Here is a 27,041-nt window from a genome sequence, read left to right as displayed (position 1 = left end):
TTATATTACTTATTTTTACGAAGGTTTATTTAAAGATTGTTAAACTCTTTATATATAAAAATATAATAAAGAGAAACTATAAATTTCTCAGATTAAAATAGTAACTGAAAATTATATTGTGAAATGATTTGTTGGGATGGGACGATAAACTAGTCGTCTAGTTTTTTAATACAACTTTTTATTGTCCACAAAGTGGTTTTTAGTTTACGAATCCTTTCATAATACTTATCTAAATAATCTAAAAAATAGGATAAGCAAAAACCATAAAATGACGGGTTTAAAATAGCATCTGAAAATTATATAGGTAAATGCTTTGTTTTTCGAAATAAAACGTCCAATTTGCGTTAAACAATCTACAAATAATAATAATATAAATAATCTAAAAAATACGATAAATAAAAACAATAAAAATCTAGGGTTTAAATAACTGAAAATTATATTGCCAATGACCTTGTTTTCAAAATAAAAGTGCCAAATTTATGCTAAATAATCTACAAATAATAATAATCTAAATTATCTAAAAAATACGATAAAGTAAAACAATAAAATTCCCGGATTAAAATAGCAACTGAAAATTATATTGATAAATGCTTTGTTTTTCGGAATAAAACGGTCAATTTGAGCTAAATAAATAATCCATTTTCATCAATTACCCCAAAATATATCTATACAAACGTAGTCTTCGTAAAGGTATTTTCTACAGCGAATAAAATGTCTTAATTACGAAAATTGCCGTAAGAAAAAAGCTCGGTCCCGACAAAGTTGGGGTTTGGCGTACCGGCAATGGAGACTTCTAGCTTTTGTTTGTTTCATAAGCGATGGCTGACTTTTTGATTGATAGACATTAGCCGGATGTATCACTGGGCCGAGAGCCGAAATCTTGGGACGGCAGACTGAGACGCGCCATTAAAAACAAAATGATCGCAACTCCTCCTCTTCCAAATCGAATCTAGAGAAAATGAGGGGATCACCCACGCCTCGAAAGTTCAAAAGCGACCAGCCTTCCATTCCAGACTATACTGGTGGGGAATTTTTTTCGCCTTGGTTGGGGAAATTTGGCATTTGCTAAATCGTACCGTACTAAGTTACTAACGTTAACGCGGTACCATGTATCGCTATCATATATCAACACTCGACGTCAAACGTATTTAAAAACCAGGTTTTAATGTCATTAAATTAAATTAAATTAAAATTATCTATTTTTTGAAAAAAATTCTGTTACATCGAAAGCGTTCGGACTATATTTGGTGGTTAGGAATTGTTAAACGTGAGGTTTTAACGAAATTGATAAACATGAGGAATTAACGAAATTGATAAACATGAGGAATTAACGAAATTGTTAAATATGAAGTTTTAACGAAATTGTTAAATATGACGTTTTAGCGAAATTGTTAAGTAGGAGGATTTAACGAAATTGTTAAACATGACGTTTTAACGAAATTGTTAAACATGTTTTAACGAAATTGTTAAGCATGACTTTTTAACGAAATTGATAAACATGACTTTTTAACGAAATTGTTAAATATGAGGATTTAACGAAATTGTTAAATATGAGGTTTTAACGAAATTGTTAAATATGAGGATTTAACGAAATTGTTACATATGAGGATTTAACGAAATTGTTAAACATGACGTTTTAACGAAATTGTTAAATATGAGGTTTTAACGAAATTGTTAAATATGAGGATTTAACGAAATTGTTAAACATGACGTTTTAACGAAATTGTTAAATATGAGGATTTAACGAAATTGTTTAACATGACGTTTTAACGAAATTGTTAAATATGAGGATTTAACGAAATTGTTAAACATGACGTTTAACGAAATTGTTAAATATGAGGATTTAACGAAATTGTTAAAACATAAGGATTTAACAAAATTGTTAAACATGACGTTTTAACGAAATTGTAAAATATGACTTTTTAAAGAAATTGTTAAATATGAGGTTTTAACGAAATTGTTAAATATGAGGATTTAACGAAATTGTTAAACATGACGTTTTAACGAAATTGTTAAATATGAGGATTTAACGAAATTGTTTAACATGACGTTTTAACGAAATTGTTAAATATGAGGATTTAACGAAATTGTTAAACATGACGTTTAACGAAATTGTTAAATATGAGGATTTAACGAAATTGTTAAAACATAAGGATTTAACAAAATTGTTAAACATGACGTTTTAACGAAATTGTAAAATATGACTTTTTAACGAAATTGTTAAATATGAGGTTTTAACGGAATTGTTAAATATGAGGTTTTAACGAAATTGTTTAACATGACGTTTTAACGAAATTGTTAAATATGACTTTTTAACGAAATTGTTAAATATGACTTTTTAACGAAATTGTTAAATATGAGGTTTTAACGAAATTGTTAAATATGAGGTTTTAACGAAATTGTTAAACATGACGTTTTAACGAAATTGTTAAATATGACTTTTTAACGAAATTGTTAAATATGAGGATTTAACGAAATTGTTAAACATGACGTTTAACGAAATTGTTAAATATGAGGATTTAACGAAATTGTTAAATATGAGGATTTAACGAAATTGTTAAACATGACGTTTAACGAAATTGTTAAATATGAGGATTTAACGAAATTGTTCAAACATAAGGATTTAACAAAATTGTTAAACATGACGTTTTAACGAAATTGTTAAATATGACTTTTTAACGAAATTGTTAAATATGAGGTTTTAACGAAATTGTTAAATATGAGGTTTTAACGAAATTGTTTAACATGACGTTTTAACGAAATTGTTAAATATGACTTTTTAACGAAATTGTTAAATATGAGGATTTAACGAAATTGTTAAACATGACGTTTTAACGAAATTGTTAAAACATAAGGATTTAACGAAATTGTTAAAACATAAGGATTTAACAAAATTGTTAAACATGACGTTTTAACGAAATTGATAAACATGAGGATTTAACAAAATTGTTAAACATGACGTTTTAACGAAATTGTTAAACATGACTTTTTAACGAAATTGTTAAATATGATGTTTTAACGAATTTGTTAAATATGAGGATTTAACGAAATTGTTAAACATGACGTTTTAACGAAATTGATAAACATGAGGATTTAACAAAATTGTTAAACATGACGTTTTAACGAAATTGTTAAACATGACGTTTTAACGAAATTGTTAAACATGATGTTTTAACGAATTTGTTAAATATGAGGATTTAACGAAATTGTTAAACATTACGTTTTAACGAAATTGTTAAATATGAGGATTTAACGAAATTGTTAAAACATAAGGATTTAACAAAATTGTTAAACATGACGTTTTAACGAAATTGATAAACATGAGGATTTAACGAAATTGTTTAACATGACGTTTTAACGAAATTGTTAAATATGAGGATTTAACGAAATTGTTAAACATGACGTTTAACGAAATTGTTAAATATGAGGATTTAACGAAATTGTTAAATATGAGGATTTAACGAAATTGTTAAATATGAGGATTTAACGAAATTGTTAAACATAAGGATTTAACAAAATTGTTAAACATGACGTTTCAACGAAATTGTTCAATATGAAGATTTAACGAAATTGTCAATTTAGAGGATTTAATGAAATTGTTAAAATAGCTTCTCTGTTAAATAAGAGGTAGTAAGCTTTCTGGTATTTGACCACCATTAAAGGAGCGTTTTTCTCTAGTTTATTTAATAAAGTCTTAGGCTCATTGAACTTGGGTTTTCTAATTAATTAATTGTATGGCACTCATCAAAGGCGAAAAATTATTAAAAATGAGTAATCTACGCAGCAAATGTTTTGGAAATGTAAATCAAATAAGGATTTTTTAAAAACGAAATTAAATCTTTATTTCAACTACACTGTACCAAAAACTAACTTAGTTTTAAATTACGGTATCCCAAAAACTGACCTAGTTTTAAATAATAGGACCCCAAAATTTCTTAATTTTAAGTTATGGGATCTCAAAATCTGACAGTACTTTAAATTATGAGATCACCCAAAACATCCTTAATTTTAAATTATGGGATCTCAAAATCTGACAGAACTTTAAATTATGGAACCTCAAAAACTGAATTAGTATTTAATTATAGTACCCCAAAAACTGACAGTTTTAAATTATTAGACCCCAAAAACTGACTTAATATTAAGTTATGTAACCCCTAAAAACTACGATTTAAATTATGTCACCCCAAAAAACCTACGATTCAAATTATGGGACCCTAAAACATAGTTTAAATATTATGGGAAGCCAAAAACTGATTTATTTTTTAATGATCGCTATAAGTATAATAATAATAATTATTATTATTATAATAATCAGCTAGGCTAATACCCAAGGCACCACCTTAGGCCTAAGTCATCAAGCGACTTTTGAAGCCTTTAATTCAGGTGGCCGGGTTATAATGCGTAGGAGGGTGGTGGCAAGCCCTTCATGCCACGCGAGCCAACAGCTCCCTATACCATTTTTGACCATTTTGTAAAACTCAAGTAGGATTATATAATTTTTTAAACCAAGGTAGCTTTTCCTCCAGATACAATGACAAAGAGAGTACTTTAGGGACAAAACCCCGATTTTAGGGTAGATTAGGGACCTTGGAAGAAAAATAGAGACTTTTAGGTATTCTAAGGACCCGCTAGAAGCTCGGTTTCCCGAGATTGTATTCGAGTAGATTCTTTTGTTGCAGTTTCACGTTTGTTTAGATGCTTCGATTAAGGTTGTATTAGTGGATGTTGTGGATTTTAACCGCTAACCTCTTTAACCACGCGGAATCGAACTAGACAAAGGCAAAAAATGAGTCTTCATAATTGTCAAAAGAAAGTATTTTTTTTATTGTTTATTCTTTAAAGTCAATAAAACAAAGTAAGAAAATGTCGAGTGGTCTTTAATCGAAAGTTATTGAAATGGAAAAACGGGGATATTTCAAGCGTACATTTTCCGTTGCTAGATTGATTCCTGCAGCGAATAGTAAACGCATTCGGAATTTTAAATAGCTCCAGAAGTGGCAGGAATCTGGTACAACGCGGCGAACTGCCCTTCTCGTAAATTGACTGTCTATCGCGGAGCTATACGTGCCGCGGCTTCTTCATCGGGGGAAGGCCGCGAAATGGACGACGCGCCCGCGTACACACTTCGGCCTGGTTATTTCCATAAAAGCGACCCGCTAAATTCGCCCCTTTTAAAACTTTTCGACTGGGGGGTTTTTCAACTACTACTTGTCTATCGTACGAGGCTTAATACGCGGCGAAAAAATGAATTTATAAATATCAATACCCGCGTTTAAACCAATGCCCCTATTCAAATAAACAAACAGGATTTTGTTTGGAACCGAACAAACAGCCCTAAGGCTCTTGGAACAAAAATTGATACTCTTCAATTCCATATTTTGTTCGCACTGAATCAATCTGAATTTATAAGTTGGCTTTTGAAATTATTTAAAAAAAAAATACCGTTATATTAAAAAATAAAAATTCCCATATTTAAAATACGCGCGAAAAATCTTTTAAATATTTGGGCATTTCAACCATATCAAAATATTTAAATTACTGGTAATTGGATATTAAACGTAATTATCGCACGGATTAGTGATAATTATTTTTTAATTTAATTGTTTTCAAGTACTTAGTAACGCTGGAAACTATTCCGATTGATACGAGAACCGGACCGCTTTCCCTGTCAAAATTATAACCCTTCAGGATGAAAAAATATGCAAATAAAAAGAATCACGGGTGCAGTTCGAACTGAGCCCACATATTTAAATATGAATTTGAAATCGGGACGGCCCACCAAATGACAGTATATACCAATTGACGTTTTAAAATCTCCAAACTGTCAAAGAAAGCGAACGCGTCCTAGAGCGTAAGGCGAAATGAAAGCCTCGAAGAAATAAACAATACTTACACATTGCTCGATCGGAGCCGGAACGAGCCGTCACCGTCGCGGATACATGCCGTTTCACTCTTCGACACTCTTTAATTCGCGAAAGAAAACATAGTACCGTATCTAAAGAGAGATCACTTTTACAATCCTACAATCCTTCACCTCAGTTCCGATCCCGCCAAATTTTTAAAAACATTCAAACGCGAAACGTGTTTTAATTTGTTTTCATTCCAGTTAAAAGTTGATCCGGTTTAGGCCTTGGTCGTAGCCGAGCGCAACCCTAAGAGCGGCCGGGTTTTTCCGCCGTCAGCGCGTATCGGCGGCGATTCACCGTAGGAGCTACCTGCGATTGAGAAGGGCGAATATCGCCGATTAAAATCGGGCTCCGGTATTAAAAGCCGCGCTAATGGTACGACCGAGGCTTAGGGGATATTTTTTTTAACTATTTTGTTTCCAAGTTTCGTTGGCAGAGGGAGAGGGTAGCCCGCGTAAACGTCGGCTCGCAGAGAGAGGAAAGCCGTTTTTCAAAAGGGGGGTGTCGCCTATAAAACTGCGCCGCTCGCTTCACGACTAACAACAAGTTGATTAAGGCTTGGTTTTTGCGCGGGGCGTCCGTCAGGTTGGCCAGCGCTGGAAACCCCCCGTCCTCCCCTGCGGCGTGCGCTTTCCTTTCATAACCATTTCACTCTAGTTTTCTCAAATAAAATTTTATAACGGTGATCCATAATGTTCGAACTTTCTCGTCAAAATAAAGTTTATAAACGATCTAAATGACCACTAGTTTAATTCAAAGTATTCTTTATTATTATTAAAAACAACGGTTCAAAATAAAGTTCGAATATTCTCGTCAAAATAAACAGTTTGAAAACGATCGAAATCATTCTTTATTATTATTATTGTTTGCAAAGCGTAAGAATAAAATTAAAAAAATTAATATTTTTCCTTAAGCAAATAATTCGATAAATTATTCCAAATATAAAAATAAATTTCGAGACAGAAAACTGAAATTGTTTAGCGCGCATTTATATATTTATATAATTTATATAAATAAAATGAGAGACCCATAACTACACTTTAAATATATTTTGGGAAATAATTAATAGGTGAAATCGCGGCTTTAAGGAAGAGTACCTTAACTCGTTAAACAATTAAAATTTATTCAAATATGTTTTTTGCATAAGGAAAATTTCTGAGATTATTTAATAAAAAATAAACGCCTACCGTCCGTCCTTATGAATCTTCGAGAAATACTGATTTTACGAATCTAGCAACTATGGTACAGAGAAGTGGGTGAGTACCTTGTAGTACTACAAAGTACTCACCCCCTCTTACTTACGCGCTGATTAGTATTCCCATCCGACTTTTCTCACGTGACGTAAGGCCGCGTCACGTCGCCAAGACAAAAGCGCCGAACACCAGCACCAATGAAAACTCAGCGAATTACATAAAAGCGTAGAATAAGCTTCTTTCATTTTGATATTCCGTAATTGCTAATAACACCAAAACCTCCTTCAGCCTCCGTGGATGGTTAACTACTAGAATCCCCCCCTCCCGACCGGGAATCCTTCGGTACTGGTATCCCGTGCTTTTTACCATCTTTCCTAAATGACCCGTGAAGGATTTATTTTCATATTTATTTTTCTCGGTTCGAATCCGGTGGAGCTGAAAGCGTTTGGTAATTTTTTTTATCTCTCTCCAGGGGGAAGATAATAATGTATAAATAATCGAAGGAACAAATATTTCGTCGTCGAGAATGGAACGTCGCTTGTTTTGGGTTTAAATCCGCGTGTGCGAACGCAACCGCCTCTTTTCCAAGGATTTACAAATTATTAAGTTACGTAATTATACATTATAACTGCGAATAAATCTAACAAACAATGGCTGGAATTCAACTTTTACAATTACCGTTACGCGATTTTTTCGATTACATATTGCTGTTTTGCGCTCAAATAAAAGAACGTTAAGTATAAAACCCTAGATTTGTCAATTCGAAATATAATGTTTTGAAATAGAAATGAAAATATAAAACGCAATTTATTCCCAATTTATAATACAACAAGTGTCACGAAATTAAATTTTTTTTTAAAATATGAAATTAATATTAAAATTCGATTTGTTTTTATAAATCTTTCGACGTATTACGTTTTAAACACCAATTTTTGAAGGAACACAAAATTAATGATTTTTGCCGAAATTTAACACAATGGGCGGATAAAAAACCTCCCAAAAAAGTATTCAAAATGAAAAAATATACGTGAGGGGAAACTCACCGTGAATGAACAGCAACTTGAGCCGGTCCTTCGTCCTGAACACCTTTTCTGTTCGGGGAAAAAATAAGATTTTTTAAGGAAAATAAAATGCTTTCAAAATTAAATCAACGAATTAATTTAACCATCTCGTATGAATAAAAATAGTAAAATGCAAAAAAGAATATATTTGAAAGAAAATATGAGGCGTTAAATGTCGGTAACAAAAGAGAGGTGGAATTAGAAATTGTAGAGCCGTATCCATTTTTATACAAGCCGATATCGAAATGGAAAAAAAAGTCCCCCTGGCCCGTATAAAATGGGGCTAATCCATTAATTTTCCATCGCGCGGTGAATTTATAAACGTCAGCTATAAGATGGTGGCTATCCTTCGGGGCGCGCGAATTAGATTACAAGAGAACTATCTCGTCGTAAGTAGCCGAGCGAGATATTTCGTTCTCTGGAATCCAAGCAGGGGGCAGGTGGCTGCTAGGCCTATTTTATAGCGCTTTCATTCTATTTTTTAGAGCCGCGGGCAGCCTCCGTCCCCCGACGCATCGCCAGAAATCGGCAGCCGCGCCGAGCCCCACCAGCCCCAACGCGGAATATAAATAATTTCTCTTCGATCGCGCCTGGTCAGGGGACCAAACTAGACGCTCGGAATCCATTTTGCCCTTAAGAGTCGCGACACGCTAACGAACCCTCGGCTCTTAGATTCGCGCCTTTTTTCTAGTTAAGATTCTTCAAAATCTCAAAAAGATAGTCTCTCTTTGTCTCTAGGATATTTCAATTAAACCTTTTTCATTTAGCGTTATCGAAAGTATTCGTCAATGTGCCAAATAGAGATCGCGGGGAATGAAATTACAGGTTGTACCGACGTCACAGAGGCTCTTTCGATTCCGAAAGGTAACCACTATTACTATTCGTTATTATTTGAATGTATTGATACTGGATATCCGTATTATATTCCCCTCATTTAAGGTAGAAATTGATATAATTCGGCACCATTTTTCGTGATATTTCGCGTAATGTAGGATAACGCGTACGAAAAAAGGTTGGGCGTCGTTACTTAAGGCCTTTTCACACGAGCCAACTTTTTGATCCAACTAGATGAGTCAACTTGAGTTTAGTCAACTAGTTGGTTCGTGTGAATAAAAGTTCGATGAGTTGATCCACCAAAAATGTACGCGAGAAAAAAAATTTTGATATAAAAAGTTGGCTCGTGTGAAAAGGTCTTTAGGCCAAGGTTTGAGTAATTTTCAAAGTGCGTACGTAACCATACCTAATTTAATTTTACGTGACATCACTCGTATATTTCCCATACAATTATTTGACTATTATTTGACTATATCTACATACATTAATTATAGGGAAAACGTATTATATTTCAGCTTGTACAACTTAGCAAAAGGCTGTACGTGATTTAGGCCTATATGGACAAAGTTATCCTGTGTCTTCTACGGAGAGGAGAAATTTAGTTTTGCCCGAAGCAAAAGGTGCGAGAAACTCTTAACCGCGCGTTCTCTCGATCCTTCTCAAGAGTCGAGGCTACAACGCGGCCTCTGAAGAATACAGTAATAATGTTATTTCTTTGTCAGATTTGTTTTAAGTATAACGTACCATATAGCAATTATGACACACTATTCTTGAAATTTGGCATATTCAATTAAACACTGTGTACTCAAAATAACGGCTAGCGTAATAACTAAGTTAAATTTCTTACAGTCAGAACAATACTCAATAGTAAGGTGAAAAACTGGTTAGATAAGATTAACCCTGTACCGAATACCCTTAAGCCTACAATATTTTTTATAGTGTTATCCAATAACGTTTTTCCAGGATACGTTAAAATTTTAACTGCAAAATTATTAAGGTTAAATGTATTTATTAAATTAGTTGGTGGTTTTATGAAATGATAATATAACCTTAACACTTTAGCTTTATACATTATTAGTTTAGTTATCAATATTACGTATAGTAGATTTAGAATTGTCTAAATCCTAAATATTTATTTAATAATACAACGTTATAGAGATGTTGCTTGTTAATCCTCTTACGTGGATATTTACACGTTGTTTGAAAGATTATAATAAAAATGAAAGTCGAGTTCTAATTTCGTGAAAAAGGCCCTCGATGACGGGTAGCTTCTTTCACGAAAATTAAAATTCTCATCACTGTTGAGTACAGTAAGTAACTACTATCGTGAAAATTAAGCTAGTATAGTAGAAATGAAATAGGCCATCGATGGCCAGTAGCTTCTTTCATAGAAATGAAATAGGCCATCGATGGCCAGTAGCTTCTTTCATAGAAATGAAATAGGCCATCGATGGGCAGTAGCTTCTTTCATAGAAATGAAATAGGCCATCGATGGCCAGTAGCTTCTTTCATAGAAATGAAATAGGCCATCGATGGCCAGTAGCTTCTTTCATAGAAATGAAATAGGCCATCGATGGGCAGTAGCTTCTTTCATAGAAATGAAATAGGCCATCGATGGCCAGTAGCTTCTTTCATAGAAATGAAATAGGCCATCGATGGCCAGTAGCTTCTTTCATAGAAATGAAATAGGCCATCGATGGCCAGTAGCTTCTTTCATAGAAATGAAATAGGCCATCGATGGCCAGTAGCTTCTTTCATAGAAATGAAATAGGCCATCGATGGCCAGTAGCTTCTTTCATAGAAATGAAATAGGCCATCGATGGCCAGTAGCTTCTTTCATAGAAATGAAATAGGCCATCGATGGCCAGTAGCTTCTTTCATAGAAATGAAATAGGCCATCGATGGCCAGTAGCTTCTTTCATAGAAATGAAATAGGCCATCGATGGCCAGTAGTTTCTTTCATAGAAATGAAATAGGCCATCGATGGCCAGTAGTTTCTTTCATAGAAATGAAATAGGCCATCGATGGCCAGTAGTTTCTTTCATAGAAATGAAATAGGCCATCGATGGCCAGTAGTTTCTTTCATAGAAATGAAATAGGCCATCGATGGCCAGTAGTTTCTTTCATAGAAATGAAATAGGCCATCGATGGCCAGTAGTTTCTTTCATAGAAATGAAATAGGCCATCGATGGCCAGTAGTTTCTTTCATAGAAATGAAATAGGCCATCGATGGCCAGTAGTTTCTTTCATAGAAATGAAATAGGCCATCGATGGCCAGTAGTTTCTTTCATAGAAATGAAATAGGCCATCGATGGCCAGTAGTTTCTTTCATAGAAATGAAATAGGCCATCGATGGCCAGTAGTTTCTTTCATAGAAATGAAATAGGCCATCGATGGCCAGTAGTTTCTTTCATAGAAATGAAATAGGCCATCGATGGCCAGTAGTTTCTTTAGCGAAAACGAAAAGAGTAAATTCCCCGCGAAGAATTTAGACCCTTTCTACATCTCGTTAATAATTTGTGGTTTGATTTTAGTTCTATCCAATAAAAATGTAAATAATAACTCGATCCTTAGCAAAACCGAGTCTCAGAAGTATTCGAATAATTATTACTAACTGGCTAGGTTATAATTTTCACCGAATATAAACAACGAATAGGTAGCGCGAAAAGAATAAAAATCAATGTTTGTCTATAAAAACCTAGTGATTCACTGTATATTATTTGAGAGCATTAATACTGATTGAAAATTTATACTTTGACAGGGAATATAAACAAAAGATAACGTCACCAAAGGAAACAGCCTATATATATGTACACCAGAATATGCGCACAATCGAAGAAAAGTATCATTTGCTTCGGGGGCTTTACGAAAAACGTTTTCACCGGCGGGTCCAAAATTTACATTGTAAAATAGTTTTTTTTTTCATAAATTATAATAATGCTTTTTATTGACGGCCCTATATTGATATTTTTATATTTCAAATCGCCTTTGAATAGCGAATATTCGAAGACTCTGAAAAATTATTTTTCGACAAAAACCTAAATAAAATCAATTTAAAAGCTATTTCATGAAAAAAAAATGAGTTACTTTTAGTTTCTTTTGTTAGATAATTTGCGAATTCTTCTAAACTAACCCGAGGTGGTTATCACCGATTTTGTTGAAACTCGTGGGTTAGGAAGACCTATGGTTATGGTAGTATGAAACTTGCCGAAGGGAAAAGTTGCAATGGGCTTTAGTTTTCCTATGGCAACCGAAAATGTTTTTGACCTCTACATTTAAAAAAGCATGGGATTTTCTTGGTTACCCAAATCTTGTTAAAATTTAACCAAAATTGATCAATATTCCCAAAATAGGTCAAATTCATCTTTTTGGGTAAGTTTTGAAAATTTAATTTTTTTAAGTAATTAAGTACCCTGTGAAACCGAGAAAATCCCATGCTTTTTTAAATGGAGATTTTTTGGTTTTGAGAGATCAAAAACATTTTCGGTTGCCATGGGAAAACTTTTCCCTTTGGCAATTTTCATACTACCATAAGGTCTACCGAACCACTGAGTTTCAACAAAATCGGTGATAACCACCTCGGGTATAGTCTCCTTGTAAGAGCCGATACGAAGCGAGACGCTAACTGCATGGTCAAAGGGAAATCCAACTTTTAGTTGTATAAAGTTGTCGAAACTGTTTGCAACAGTAATATTGTTAAAATATATTCCTTATTAAAATGTTTGTTGATGTTTTCGTAATACAAATAGTCCAATTTTCAATTTCGTTGTAGAGTACGTCGATGCCAATATTTCTCAAAGGTTTAATAGTTGCCAAACATATTTATAACGTACTTAAGTTAATGTAATTAATGATTTTCTTTCTTGATATTTTAGGTGACAAGCTGACTGTTTAACGTGGAAAAATTACATTACTCGTAACAATCCGTAGTTTAAACATTTTTAAACTAGATCTATTTATGCACTCAAGCCCGCACAAGGCGTTGAAAACTTCCACAATTCTTTATTTCAACCTCTTTAGATCGCGAATCTGATACATTTATAATAGCGCTTTGAAATGATCAAGCCGAGGAATCGTTTTAAGACAGCGGCCCAATTGAATTTCCGCCTTAGAAGAATGTCCATGATCTCTGGAAACGTCTGGCTTATTTCCAACGCGCCGAGAAAGTGAGAGTTACGAGGGCCAAGTGTAAAGGTAGCCGAGACGGTCATCCATCAAGGCGCGTACCCGCCAACCAGTGACAACCAAGCCTACCAACAAGCGGGCTAACCCCGGGTATCCCTAATGATAGAGCGCGAAAAGTAATAGGCAAATAATCGCCCATAAATAATTCACCCAATAAAATACGCTTTATGCAAATTAATCGTGACTAACTTTACAGCTTTCTCAAAACCCCATCCAACAATTCTTTGTTGTCTACTTATTAAACTATCTTTCTTTTTAATAAATATAACGTTCTATCAACAATGATTCGCAATTTCTTTTTAATATAAGTTACGTATTAATTGTAATAATGTTTCAGATTTGTTGTTTGAAAGGCGATAGTTTTATATTTTATTTTTAATATTTTAAATAAAATGTTTCGCTACCATGAAGTATCGTTTAAAAAATATATATTCCCATTTAAATTCTTGTTTTAAATTAGCCAAAATATTTCAACTTAAAAAATACGTACACCGATTACCACCTTTGATAATGCCAAATCTGTAACCAGTTACGCCAATGGTTCACAACCTTCGTCACCTCGTTTCAAATTTATCGTGGAAGCCTCACAGCATAGTTTTTCGATAGTTCAATAGAATCAGGGGGGTTGGCGTCTAAGGCTCTAGCCGACACCATACCGTGTGACTCAAAAAAAAAAAGAATCATGGTCGGTATTAAAAAAAAATTAAAAGGAGCCCTGCGGTTCCATGGATCCCCATTTGAGAGTCACTGGGTTACGTAAGGGTTATTACCGACAAAGCTTAATTACTTACAGTAATAATCCATCTGTAGCTTTGTTTTTAAGGGGGTAGAATACAGTAAAAGCCTCTTTTTCGTTCAAGCTGAACGTTCCTGTTTTAACAATTACATAATTGAATTATATTTTTCTTATTAGGCTGAACCTTCCTCTAGTGCTTAAATAATTTTGGTAATTCTAATATTAATAGTTAAAGAGATAAAAGGTCCTAACTAAAGGGTAGTTTGGGCGCTTGCCCGACATGTTTAGCTTCTGGGGTCCGAATTAAAGCGTAATAACTTAATTACTTTAAAATTTAAAATTGTCAAAATTATTTTAATCACTAAACAAGAGGCTGTTCTACACTTAAATATTAATTTTATAAGATAAAATACAAAATTAAGAGTTCAGCTTGAAATAGCGCGAAAGTAGACAATGGCCACTTTAGTCTTCCCCCTTGAGCGTAACAAACTTCCAAGAGAGTTTCAAACCATATCCCAAATAAAGTAGGTAAGAAATTAAGAGTATACTTTTTCTACGTTCGTAGTTAATTAAAAATGGTATTTCGGGGCGAGTTTGGAGTAGTTGGGTGCGCGGGGCGGCCGCCCACCACCCACTATATCCGTTAATGACGAGCCAGTACCCAGAGTCACTTCGTGGTTACGCTCGCGTAGCGTAGCGACCCTCGCCACTCCCTGCCACTGATAGGCTACATCCGGCAGCGTCACCAACCGCTCTATTGATAATGCTAAACAATTCACGAGCACGAACTAAGGAAATTAAAGTTTCGTCGATTGTACTGCCAAAAATAATTTTTCGATTTTTCAGTCACCTTTTGGAGTCGTCAAATGTCTGTTTATGGATAAAGGTAGATCGGAAGACGTTCGCGGGTGGGTAGCGTGAACGAGTCTTTTAATTTCACCTTGGTAACAAAAATAGGGGCGAAAAATCTACCTTAGGCCTACTGGCCTTGAGTCTCTTAAAAAACGACTTTTCTCCCCGTTTTCCTCCGTCGCCGATAGGGGGCGTTCAGTGTGGGCCGAAAAAGAGAGAGAACTCGCATGGGGGAACCCTCGAGTCAAGTTCTCCTAAAGGATGGGGAGTTAGCAACATTCGCCGAATAGTTGCGGAGGGGAAGAGAGCCCTAACAATACCTCAATATGCCCCGCGGTTGAAAGCGATGCCGAGAGACAGTGAAGATTCATCCATCACAATCCATCCTGGCAGCACCGCGGACAACCCGGCCTGGGTTCCCGTACCCCGATTCCTTCGCGTTGCCGTTGAGACGAAGAAATTCGAGATTGAGAACTCTTGTCAAAACTTCAAGATCTTCCAAAGACTTCAAACTTAAACGATCCAAGGGGGGGTGTAACGGTTTAGGGAACCTTTTTTGAACAGAGTTACATTTCCCGGATGGAGAAAGCAGACCCATTGGGGGGAAAATATAAAATTATAGAAGTTAGCGAGAACCATTTTTCATCGAAACTTCAAGAATATAAAAGGTAGCTATCATAGGGTGAAACTGTTATTTGCGTTTCCAAACAAATAGTATATTTATCCAACTACGCTATCGGCCGTAAAGAACACTACGGCGATTTGTGAAGGGTGAGAATGAGTGCATTTTCACACTCAAGCTGCTTTTTGATGGATGCCGAAAAGAGAGGCGAGATTCTTTTCAAAAGAATTAACTACCGCTTCTGACAGTATATACGTAAGATAGATGTCTTAAAGAAAACGGACATTGATCGTCATTTTAGCTTTATTATATTATTATAAAAAGTTTATAATACACTTTTAAGGGGTTTAGTATAAAATAAAAATGTGTAATATTATCAAGAATGAATAAATTCAATGTTGATAATTAGGCTGCGAAAAAATATTTGTAAATTAAAAATAAAACATTTTAAGAAAAATTAAATTTATTTATTATTTTAATTTTTAAGGAATACCAATATATTATGTATACACGTAGATACGTTGAAAAAATGGTTTCTTTAAAAGATATTCTTTCTTAAGAAATCCCTTCAAAAATGGGGTCAAAATAAATTATTCGATACGTTTGAAATTTACAAAAAAAAGGATAAGGGTAAGTATTTATAAATAAATATTTTCTTATCAAGAATAAAATTTGAAATGACGTCGCAATCATTTCATCCCCCCCCCCCCATTATATAAATAAATATACAGTTAGATTGTCTCTAAAGTATGATTGTGTCCCTGTAATTATCCTAAGCGAGTATTAAATTGGATTTTGATGACATTGAGACTAACGCATACCGGTATCCTACGATATTTGCGAGGCTACATCTTTAGAGAGACTATATAGCAACTATTATTATCATACCGGTATCCCACGTAGTTCAAAAAGTAACATAAGATACATTGTAATAAACTACACCATTAGAAAAATATCTAAATGTCCTCTTACTTTTTTAATGGCAAAGTGTGTGGCCACTATGAAAGCGCGATACCAATCTTAAACTTCGCGAACGACTTTGACGCCATTTTCTCGTGAACAAAAGAGCTTAAAAACACAGACAGGTGGCGCTAGGGCCTAAATAATATTCCCCCCCCCCCCCCACCGACTTTCAAAGACATCAAATTCCTTTCGAACAGACTTCCTCTTTGAGATGCTTGTATTTATATTACGTTTCATTTGTCATATCGAATCCAATTTCTTATTGAAAATAAGCTATTTAATTATAAAACAGTGGGTGATTAAGCTAATTTTACATTTTGGGTAAATTTGCTTCGGAATTTCTAGATAACTAATCTAAAAAGTCTATATAATTTCTACAGAAATTAGAATATTTTTCTAGAAATATTTATAGAGCACTCTACTATAGTTATTCAAAAATCTATAGAAACGCCAAGGTTTTTTTATAGAAATATTAATGGAGCACTCTACTATCAATATTCAAAATTCTATTGAAACGTCAGGATTATTTTTAAAGAAATATTTATAGAGCACTCAACTATAAACATTGAAATCTATAAAAACAACAGGGTTATTTCTCTATATAAATATATTTATACAACACTACTCTAAATATTGAAAAATCTATAGAAAAATCAGGGCTATTTTCAGAGCACTCTACTATAAACATTGAAAAATCTAAAGAAAAATCAGGGATATTTTTAGAGCACTCTACTATAAACATTGAAATCTATAAAAACAACAGGGTTATTTCTCTATATAAATATTTATAGAACACTCTACTCTAAATATTGAAAAATCTATAGAAAAGTCAGGGATATTTATAGAACACTACTCTAAATATTGAAAAATCTATAGAAAAGTCAGGGATATTTATAGAACACTCTACTCTAAATATTGAAAATCTATAGAAAGGTCAGGGATATTTAAAGAGCACTCTACTATAAACATTGAAAAATCTATAGAAATATCAGGGATATTTATAGAGCACTACTATAAACATTGAAAAATCTCTAGAAAAGTCAGGGTTATTTCTATATAAATATTTATAGAGCATTCTACTATAAACATTGAAAAAATTATAGAGAAGCCAGGAATATTTTAGAGCACTCTGCTATAAACATTGAAAAATCTAAAGAAAAATCAGGGATATTTTTAGAGCACTCTACTATAAACATTGAAATCTATAAAAACAACAGGGTTATTTCTCTATATAAATATTTATAGAACACTCTACTCTAAATATTGAAAAATCTATAGAAAAGTCAGGGATATTTATAGAACACTACTCTAAATATTGAAAAATCTACAGAAAAGTCAGGGATATTTATAGAACACTCTACTCTAAATATTGAAAAATCTATAGAAAGGTCAGGGATATTTAAAGAGCACTCTACTATAAACATTGAAAAATATATAAAAACGCCTGGGTTATTTCTATATAAATATTTATAGAGCATTCTACTATAAACATTGAAAAAACTATAGAAAAGCCAGGGATATTTTAGAGCACTCTGCTATAAACAATGAAAAATCTATAGAAACGTCATGGATATTTTTAGAGCACTCTCCTATAAACATTGAAAAAACTATAGAAAAGCCAGGGATATTTTAGAGCACTCTAGTATAAACATTGAAAAGTCTAAAGAAAAGTCAGGAATATTTTTAGAGCACTCTACTATAAACACTGAAATCTATAAAAACGCCCGGGTTATTTTTATATAAATATTTATAGAGCACTCTACTATAAACATTGAAAAATCTATAAAAACGCCATTGTTATTTCTATATAAATATTTATAGAGCACTCTACAATAATCATTGAAAAATCTATAGAAAAGTCAGGGATATTTTTAGAGCACTGTGCTATAAACATTGAAAAACCTAAAGAAAAGTCAAGGATATTTTTAGAGCACTCTCCTATAAACATTGAAAAATCTATAGAAAAGTCAGGGATATTTTTAGAGCACTCTACTATAAACATAAAAAAATCTATAAAAACATCAGGATTTTCTATAGAAATATTCATAAATCACTCTTTAATATTTAAAAACAACGTTTTTGTAATGGTTAGCCCCTAAACTATGTTTAGTTTTTGCTTACCAGGCCTTTGAGAGATATAGCCAAAAAATAAAGTGTATAATTTATATGTTAAATCTATTTAAAATACCATAATTTTGTTTTAAGCATCGTAAAACCAACCAGCTGTAGCACTTATGCCAATTAATTATAAGTCTTTGTGTATATTTATCTGTATATACCAATAATAACTTTAGTTGCTAAAAAAATTATAGAAAATTTACAGCAGTAAGCGGAGAAATATTTCATTCATTTAATATGAATACAATTCTAAAACACGCAAATAGTTTACCACAATAAGTTTAAAAAAGTGAAGAGACAAATTACCTAGAAAATAATAGCCATTACAGAATTGATTACAAAGACGAATAGGTGTTTAATATAAATGATGGCTTGATGTTTCGAACATTACAATACCCTTTGTCAAATTTCATGGATATATTAGTATATATTAGTATTAAATATTTGTAGATTTGTTACTGTAAAATACAATACGTCACAAGGTTTCTTAATAATATCGTTGTTGATTGCAAATAATTCTAAAACAAACTATAGACAAAGACTGATAATAATAATAATAATTACCTTAGGCCCAAGTCATCTAGTGACTTTTAATGCCTTTAAACAGGTGGCCGGGTTACAATGCGTAAGAAGGTGGTGGCAAGCCCTATACGCCACGCGAGACAACAGCTCCCTATACACTAACTATTACCGTTAACCTCAACAAGTTATTATGGAAAGGGGAAACCGAAGAACTCGGCGGAAAACCCCTTTATCCAGTGGGGAGAGAACTTTCAAACTGTACGCGGAAGATGAAGTCCAACAAGCTATCGCCTGCTATATACAATCTAATTTCCTCGCCTAATCGCGTTACTTACTCCTCTATTGTTCCATGTAATTTGAAAGTGAACCCGACCACCTTCAACTGGCAGAAGGCAAGTTAATCACAGACACTAAGTACCACCGAGTGCGGCACGTGTAAATGACAGCAGCGGTCAATAGAAGAAACGACCAACGTGATGGATCATGTGTAGAGCGCGTCCGACCACAATTCGCCAAAGCGGCCCGTAGTTGGCCAACTGCCGGGGCCTCCTCCGTATAATTCGAAGCGCCCGCTTTCTCTCCTTAAATCCACTTCGCAGCCAAACGAAGAAATTTGATCTTCGATCCAAACCAATTTTTTCTTCCTCCGTTTTGATCCGAGGGGTACGTGACCCGTTTTCCCATTCAAGACACACACACTCGCACGCGAAATACACGCTTTTTTCAACGGATTTCAACAATCCTTCGTTCCCTCCGTTGAGAGTTTTTGAACCCCCGTCGACCTCGCGCGCCGTCGGGTCAAATCATTTTCTCTCTTTTTTTTTCATTTCGCTCCTACCGCTTATCAGCGCCGCGTTACGGGGGATTTTAAAAGCTTTTTTTGGCAGAATTTTCTTTTCTACGAGATTATACGGAAAGTGGGGGAGTAGTCACGTTGTAGAAATGAGATAGAAAAAAAAAGCGAGCGGGGAATAGACGAGGGTACCCACCCCGAAAAACGCTGGGTGTGGGGATGGATTCGAATTAATCCCGATATTATTTTCTCTCTTTTTTACGCTTTTTATATCCGGAAAGGCCAAACCCAAAAATGCATTTTCATTTAAGGAATTCTTCGCTCGAGTGTTAAAATTACGTATCACGACAAAACGCGGATTTCCCTACTAACAAAGATCTTCAGGTAATCATTTTCGAAAAAGGGCCATGTGAGTCCGTAATTTTACGTCGAAGAAGCGAAGGTAAACTTATGGAATGTCTTATGCAAATATGTAAATAAGTAGCCAATATCTCGTCTTTCACTATTAACATAATAATAATAATAATAAAATAATATTACCTAAGAACAGCTAAACATTTACAGAAAACGATAAGTGAATCCGTATAAGTTTACAATTTACCTTAAAAGAAGTGAATTTCAAAGTAAACACGACGGCTATACTTATAGAATGACTTATGAATTCATGAAAGCAAGTGACGAAATTTCGGCTTTCCCTGTAACCCAGGATCATTAAGAAAACTGCAAACGATCCCTTAAGTTTACAATGAAATTGCGGTCAAAGTAAACACAGTGGTCGTACTTATAGAATGTTTTATGAACTTATGAACAGGGTTGAAAAAAAAACCCGTCTTTTTAAAAAAAAAAACCCCTAAAAAAAGTTATTGAAATACCACTCACTAGTGCATTAGTATAGTTAAAATTGAATAAAAACAACGTATTTAAGTGATTTGTTTTTAAAAATTAAAGTTTTTGTAGTGCACTTAAATACGTTGTTTTTATTCAATTTTAACTACCCTAAAAAACTGTTTTTAGGTTTGAACCAGGTTTTTTTTGGTTTAAATCAGGTTTTTTTAAACACTGCTTTATTTTCCTTTTTTTAAACCGTGCAAACATATTACAAATCAATTAAAAATTAATATGAGTATCGCGTGACCAGAACAAAGTTTTAGTTTTGGTTTCGTTTTTTACAAGTCTCCACAAAACGATGTTTTAGTTTGGATTTAATTTTTGATTTTGTATAAATGCAGGGTAAACAGGAAAATGCTTCGAATATTTTATAGAAAAAGTAGGAAATTTCCAAGCGAATTAAAGGAAAATTAATAGAAAAACCATAAGCAAAAATAAGGATTATTATCGAAAAATAGAAAAACCATAAGCAAAAATAAGGATTCTTATCGAAAAATAGAAAAACCATAAGCAAAAATAAGGATTCTTATCGAAAAATAGTAGATTAAGTAAAGTGAAATCAAGAATGTATTGAAGTTACTAAGAATATTTCAGCATAGCATTAACCCCTAGTATCATCCTCACAGCTTTTGTGGAGAAAGTTCGTCTACTGTAACATTTAAGGGGCATTCAAAGTCATACCATATAGCAAACTTGAATGGGAAAGCGGACGAATTTAAGCTACAAAGACTGCGAGGATGGGAATCAGAATCCTGTAGTCCAATATTCTTAGTAACTTCAATACATTCTTGGTGAAATATAGGATGAAGAAGGGTACACGACGACGGAATGTTTTCGAGTTATACACTACATGAGAAAACCTAAGGAATTTATAGGAAGGTATTGAAAATGTGGTCACCTTATAAATATTTTAGAAATGTAATCATTTCGGTAAGAAAATTTACAAACATTTTGGAATAGTTTTTAGTTAATTAAAAAAAACAAATTATTAATTTTTTTTAAATCACTTGGCTTAAACCAGGCTTTAGAAAACTTTTGGCGTAAGCTCAGAATACTATAATTAATTTGAATGAAATAGAGACGCAACGCGTCGAATATCGTGTACCTAGAAATAAGCAATAAACGGCGCTTTTAAATCCTGGTTGACATAACATTGTAGTTTGAACCACGCCCAGCAGAGTACCATGTTTCTAAATGAAAGAGAAACTTGCCAGCCAAGCCTCGCTAGTCAAGCATATATTTGAAGATAAATAGTTCGCCATTAAAGATAAACACCGGATATTGTGTAAAGAAATTGTTAGGACACCGAATGTACTGCGGCGGGTTTTTATCTACAGCTCAAGAATTACTAGCATTTTACTGACTGGAGTGATTTGCAATTATGTGAAAGGAAAATCCAGAACAGCTGTTAAATTTAAACATGAAACAATTGATAATTATTTGAGAACTTAAGCCTTGTACAATAAAACGGGCTGAAAGAACGCGCAGAACAAAGAAATTTCATAGCACGAATTACACAAATAATGAATTGTAAGTATTTATGTTTAAACATGGAAACTGGTTGGAAAAAAACATGTTTTTTTTTATAAATCAAAATAACCGGTTAGTATTGGTATAAACCAGGTTTTTTTTTTAACACAGGTTTATATTACTCTTAAACAATTGTTTTTGCTTCTTTTGATTATTTTTAACTGTACATTCTGTTCTTTATTAAAGTACCAAAATTTATATGCCCAGGGCTTACACTTCTTTGACTCTCATGAACATCTGTGTTGAAGACTTTAAGCAAAAACACAAGTTTTGATTCTTTCTCTGTGTCTAGTCGATTATTATTAGCCAATAAACAACTATGTAACAACAATATCGCTTTAAAATGTGTATATTTTTGTAGATTTAGTTTCGGTTTTGAATATTACAAAAGTCTGGCCAAAAACGAAGTTTTAGTTTTAGTTTCGATTATGTACAAATTTTCTGGCCAAAAAGACGTTTGGTTTCGTAGAGTTTTGGTACGAAAATGTGCAAATAATTAGGAATAATTTAAAATAAATTATACCAAAGTTAAAAAAAACCAATGGATTAAATAAACTGTTGGCGTTTTAAAAAAACACCCACTTGGTTTAAACTAGCCAACCCTACATGGAAGTATCTATACCGTGAATCAGTTCATAGGTTTAACACTTCTCATGGGGTGTACAGGATTTGTACGAATGTTAGACCCCTCGAACCAGTTCTAGTTAGTGCTAACAAGGACAGTAAATACAGGGACGAGAAAGTGTATTGGCGGCCTCTGTTGGAATATATCACCTAAAACGACTTAAACGCAAGGAGAGTTAGTTGTAAACAAAAAAATGGCGGTCACCTAATTTTAGCGGTTCTTGACGAGGCTTAAGTGTTCAAAACAAATAGGCATTTTTTATTTACGCTCGTAGTTTTATTTTTAATTTAACATCAAAGTGGTAAAAACTAACTACAATAATACTGTCCATGGTGAACCACGTCTTAACAATGGCTGCGGTTTGTTTACATCTAACTCCCCGTGAATATGAAGACGTTTAAAATCGAATTTTTTTTCCTGCTTTCTCGTCCCTGTATCTACTGTCCTTGGTGCTAAGGTTAAGCAATCCCCGTGTCCTTACGAAGGTTATTAGAAATAAATTTCTATGTAAGGACTTAATCACTCTGTTGTAGCTTCATTTTAAAAGCAAATCGCACGCCATAGAAAACTAACAGGTTTCCGGTTTAAACTACAGGGCACGCCCTATAGGACATTAAGATAGTTAACTAATCTAGATGACCATGAACGAAGTGAAAGAAAACTTTTATATAACATTGTCACGTAACGATTTGCATAGATGGATCTAGAATGGCACACCAGTTTAAATGATTCACTTTTCAGATAAAACTTTAACACGATAGTCAAGATTTTTCTTATAATTCTAAGGTTATGACTAAATAAAAGTAAGGAAATTTCTAAGGAGTGTTTAAGTACTTACGCAACGAATGAACCTAGAATATTATACGCGGCCAGTTCAATTAGCGACAGAAATGGATCTCAGAGATCATCAGCGAGTCAATTATACCGCAAATCCACGCTCGGACCCACAAGTACATTAACTGAAGCGCGCACCTAGTTTTATATTCCCAAGTACACAGATATGTTTATATCCGCATTCTGCAGTGATATAACGGCCACTAAAGGACAAATTCAAACCATTCCTTTTCAAAGTTGTAATATATAGAGCTATAAAAGTAAGCGGGGATATTTCAACTTTGTAATATATAAATCTGCCTGATCAGGTACGTGTGGTATTTTTAGCAGCGATTTTTGCTTGCGAATAAATATTCCCCTTATGCGTAATAATGTTTTGTTGATTTTATGACGCAAAATATCGAGTAATGTAGAAACAGAAAGCTCCAAAAATCTTATAGGAAAAATAGGAAATTTGTAGTCGTTTTAAAGGAGAAAATTTTGGGAAATTAAAAGAAATTATCAAGTCCATTAAAGTTACATGAAAATATAGATTTTAAATGCTAAAGAAAGTGAAAATCCAGTTTTAATGGGAATTGGGTTTTATAACTGCCTAAGTGAGCTAAGATTTCTGAAAGGGTGAAAAATTATTTGGCTTGAATCTGAACAGACAACATTTTATCAGAAAACAAAATTAGTTTTTGTTATCAAAAGACATACACTGCCGTGCAAAGCACAAAAGCATTAACGACAAATTTTCGATTTACAGATTTTGGTTTTATTTCTCCTTATTTTATACGTTAAATTCAATTTTGAACTAATTTTCGAATTTAAAATTTTGGTTCTTAGAGAAATGACTTGTTGCAAAACGCATTATTTTAGGTTTATGCATTATTTTCAAACCAAAAACGCCCTAATGTGTTTATTTCTTTAAGACATGGTTTTAATGATATTTCTGAAATATCGTTTGGCCTGTAAATTGTTTAGTACCATAATATAATTTGAGTTGAAAAATCAAAGTCTACTATATAAACTTGAAAGAAGTAAGTTGAGGTATCTTAAGGCAAAGAAAGTTTGAATTTCGCGGGTTTTCTCCATATTTTGGTTTTGGTCGTTTATGCTTCTGTGCTTTGCGCGGCAGTACTGGCAGAAGGTAAAGCACGAAAAATTCCACAAATATAGGAAAATGATGTAATTATAGGAAGTTATAGGAATACATTGAAAAATAGGAAAAATTATCAATGAAATTCACATTTCGGGCACCAGGTTTAGCAGAAGCTACACGTGCTGGGATAAAACGGGTTGTAGTCAGGGTTGGACATAAGGATATTTTTCTAGTAGTCAGCCTGACTAGTGAGCCTCCTACCTTATTACATTTTAATAGTCACTGACTAGTGGGGGTAAAAATTGTAACATTTTGCTTTACTGTCAGAATTAAAATAAAAGTTTATTATCACTTGAGTTTCATGATATTATTTTTTTAAATAAAATTTGATTGATGAATGATAAATAATTGTTTATTTAGGTAAATTTTTCAATAGTCAAATTGTTGATTTTATAAAATAAAAAGTGGTCTTGCCCAGCTTGTTCAAATGTTGCTCTTACGTCACAAGACACAGCTTTATTAGACTATTTTGCGCACGAGCGATTTGCACGCGGGCTAAAAAAACCTATATTCCTCGCGACTGTAGCGCGCGCTAGTAGGCTTGTGAAAGTAAGGGACTGTGACGTAAGAGCTACATTAAAACAAGAAGGCCACGTTAGTTTATAAAAAGAACTATTGACTAGTGAGCCCCCAGATTTCTATTAATTTTAGTAGTCGGAGCATTTATTTTAGAAGTCAAATGCCGTGACTAGTGCCTTATGTCCAACCTTGGTCTTAGAGCGTGTTATCACTTAGCAGGTGATATTTCTTTTTAGTTCCTGTTATCTTTAAGAAATAACCAGATGAGACACCTGATCTAATGCACGAGTGTTTGAGCCCGCTAATTGTAAGAATGCTTATGAGAATTAAGTTTTTGCCTGGGCGTAATCAAGTTTGGTTGATTTGATCAAGTTATAAAAGAACTTAAAAAATAGCCGCATGATAGTCTAAGGTTTGAGTGTCTCAACTCGTTATTTATTCAAGTACTTAATATCAAAAATGTTTATGCTAAAGAGAATAAAGTTTGGCCTAAGAGGATTTAATCAAGTTTTGTTGATTTGATCTAGTTATAAAATAACTTAAAAAATAGCCGCATGATAGTCTAATGTTTGAGTGTCTCAACTCGTTATTTATTCAAATACTTAATATTAAAAACGCTTATGCTTAAGAGAATAAAGCTTGGCTTATAAGAGGATTTGATTTGTTTAATTTAATTATTCAATCACAAAATATTAAAAATGAGAATACTTCGGACAATAGGTACTTGGTAACATGACGTAGATAATACGTCACCCATGCTTTTTCCAATTGAAAAAAAAAAGAATACCAGCATGGCGACCATAGCCAAAGGTACGGCGTGACGTCATGCTGCTAAGTTCCTTATAAAGGAATTGCCTGAGGGTATTTGTTATTTGTAAATATAAAAGAACTTAGTTCGAATCCGGTATTTAATCAAACACTAAAGATTAAGAATACTACTACTTATGACAATAAAGGTTTTGCATGAGCGTAATAAAGTTTTTTTTTATATTTGATCAAGTAAATGTAAAAGAAACCACTTGAGACACCTGGTCTAATGCACGAGTGTTTCAACCCGTTTTTTAATCAAACACTAAAGGCAGGTTTTCACTGGGCAAAAACGCCACAACGGTGAACGTCGACGCAAAAAAACCCCGTTAGGCCTAACACAAATTTTACGCGTCGAAGCTCGCCGTCGTGCCATTTTGGTCCTAGTGAAAACCAGCCTTTAGTTTACGTTCAGCAGCGCTCATCGGACTCACCGATTACTAATCGGTGACATCGGTTTCCTACTGTACGCTTTGTCGCGTTTCCGGTTTTGACGTCACGATAGTCATCGGTTACTCACCGAAGTCATCGGCTGGAAGAGTCGGTTTTTCAGATTACTGACGTAAAACTACTATAAAAGCTACGCCATTTTAAAAAACACCGATGACTGAACAAAAGCGTTCAGCAACTTACGACGTCATTATGACGAAAAAGCTCATCGGTGGAAAATATCAAATCCATCGTGTTTTTTTCCCGTTGACTGCTGCTGATTGCTGAACGTACCCTTGATATTCAAAATACTATCGGTTATAAATGTTTTTGTCCAAGTATAAAAAATGCGTTTATTCTGTCAAGTAAATGTAAAAGAACCTAAAAAAAAACCACACGAGACACCTGCTCTAAAGCACGAGTATTTCAACCCCCCAAGAAAGACCAATGAAAGAACATGGATAATGAACGCTTTAGAAT

General features: G+C 33.6%; 1 protein-coding gene across 1 annotated transcript in view; it reads right to left on the bottom strand.

Moving 5' to 3' along the window:
- Positions 1-27,041, bottom strand: part of trh (PAS domain-containing protein trachealess) — a 176,900-nt gene that overhangs the window by 112,371 nt on the left and 37,488 nt on the right. The window contains exon 2 of the mRNA XM_090180677.1: positions 8,143-8,190. Within this exon, the coding sequence (XP_090036803.1) occupies positions 8,143-8,190 (48 nt within the window). The remainder of the gene's footprint in view (positions 1-8,142; positions 8,191-27,041) is intronic.

Source organism: Leiobunum rupestre, chromosome 7 (genome assembly GCF_980474605.1).
Source record: "Leiobunum rupestre chromosome 7, qqLeiRupe1.1.hap1, whole genome shotgun sequence".
In the NCBI taxonomy this organism is placed as follows: domain Eukaryota; kingdom Metazoa; phylum Arthropoda; class Arachnida; order Opiliones; family Sclerosomatidae; genus Leiobunum; species Leiobunum rupestre.
Note: the sequence above shows the minus strand (reverse complement) of the source record. Positions and strands in the feature narration are given on the sequence as shown.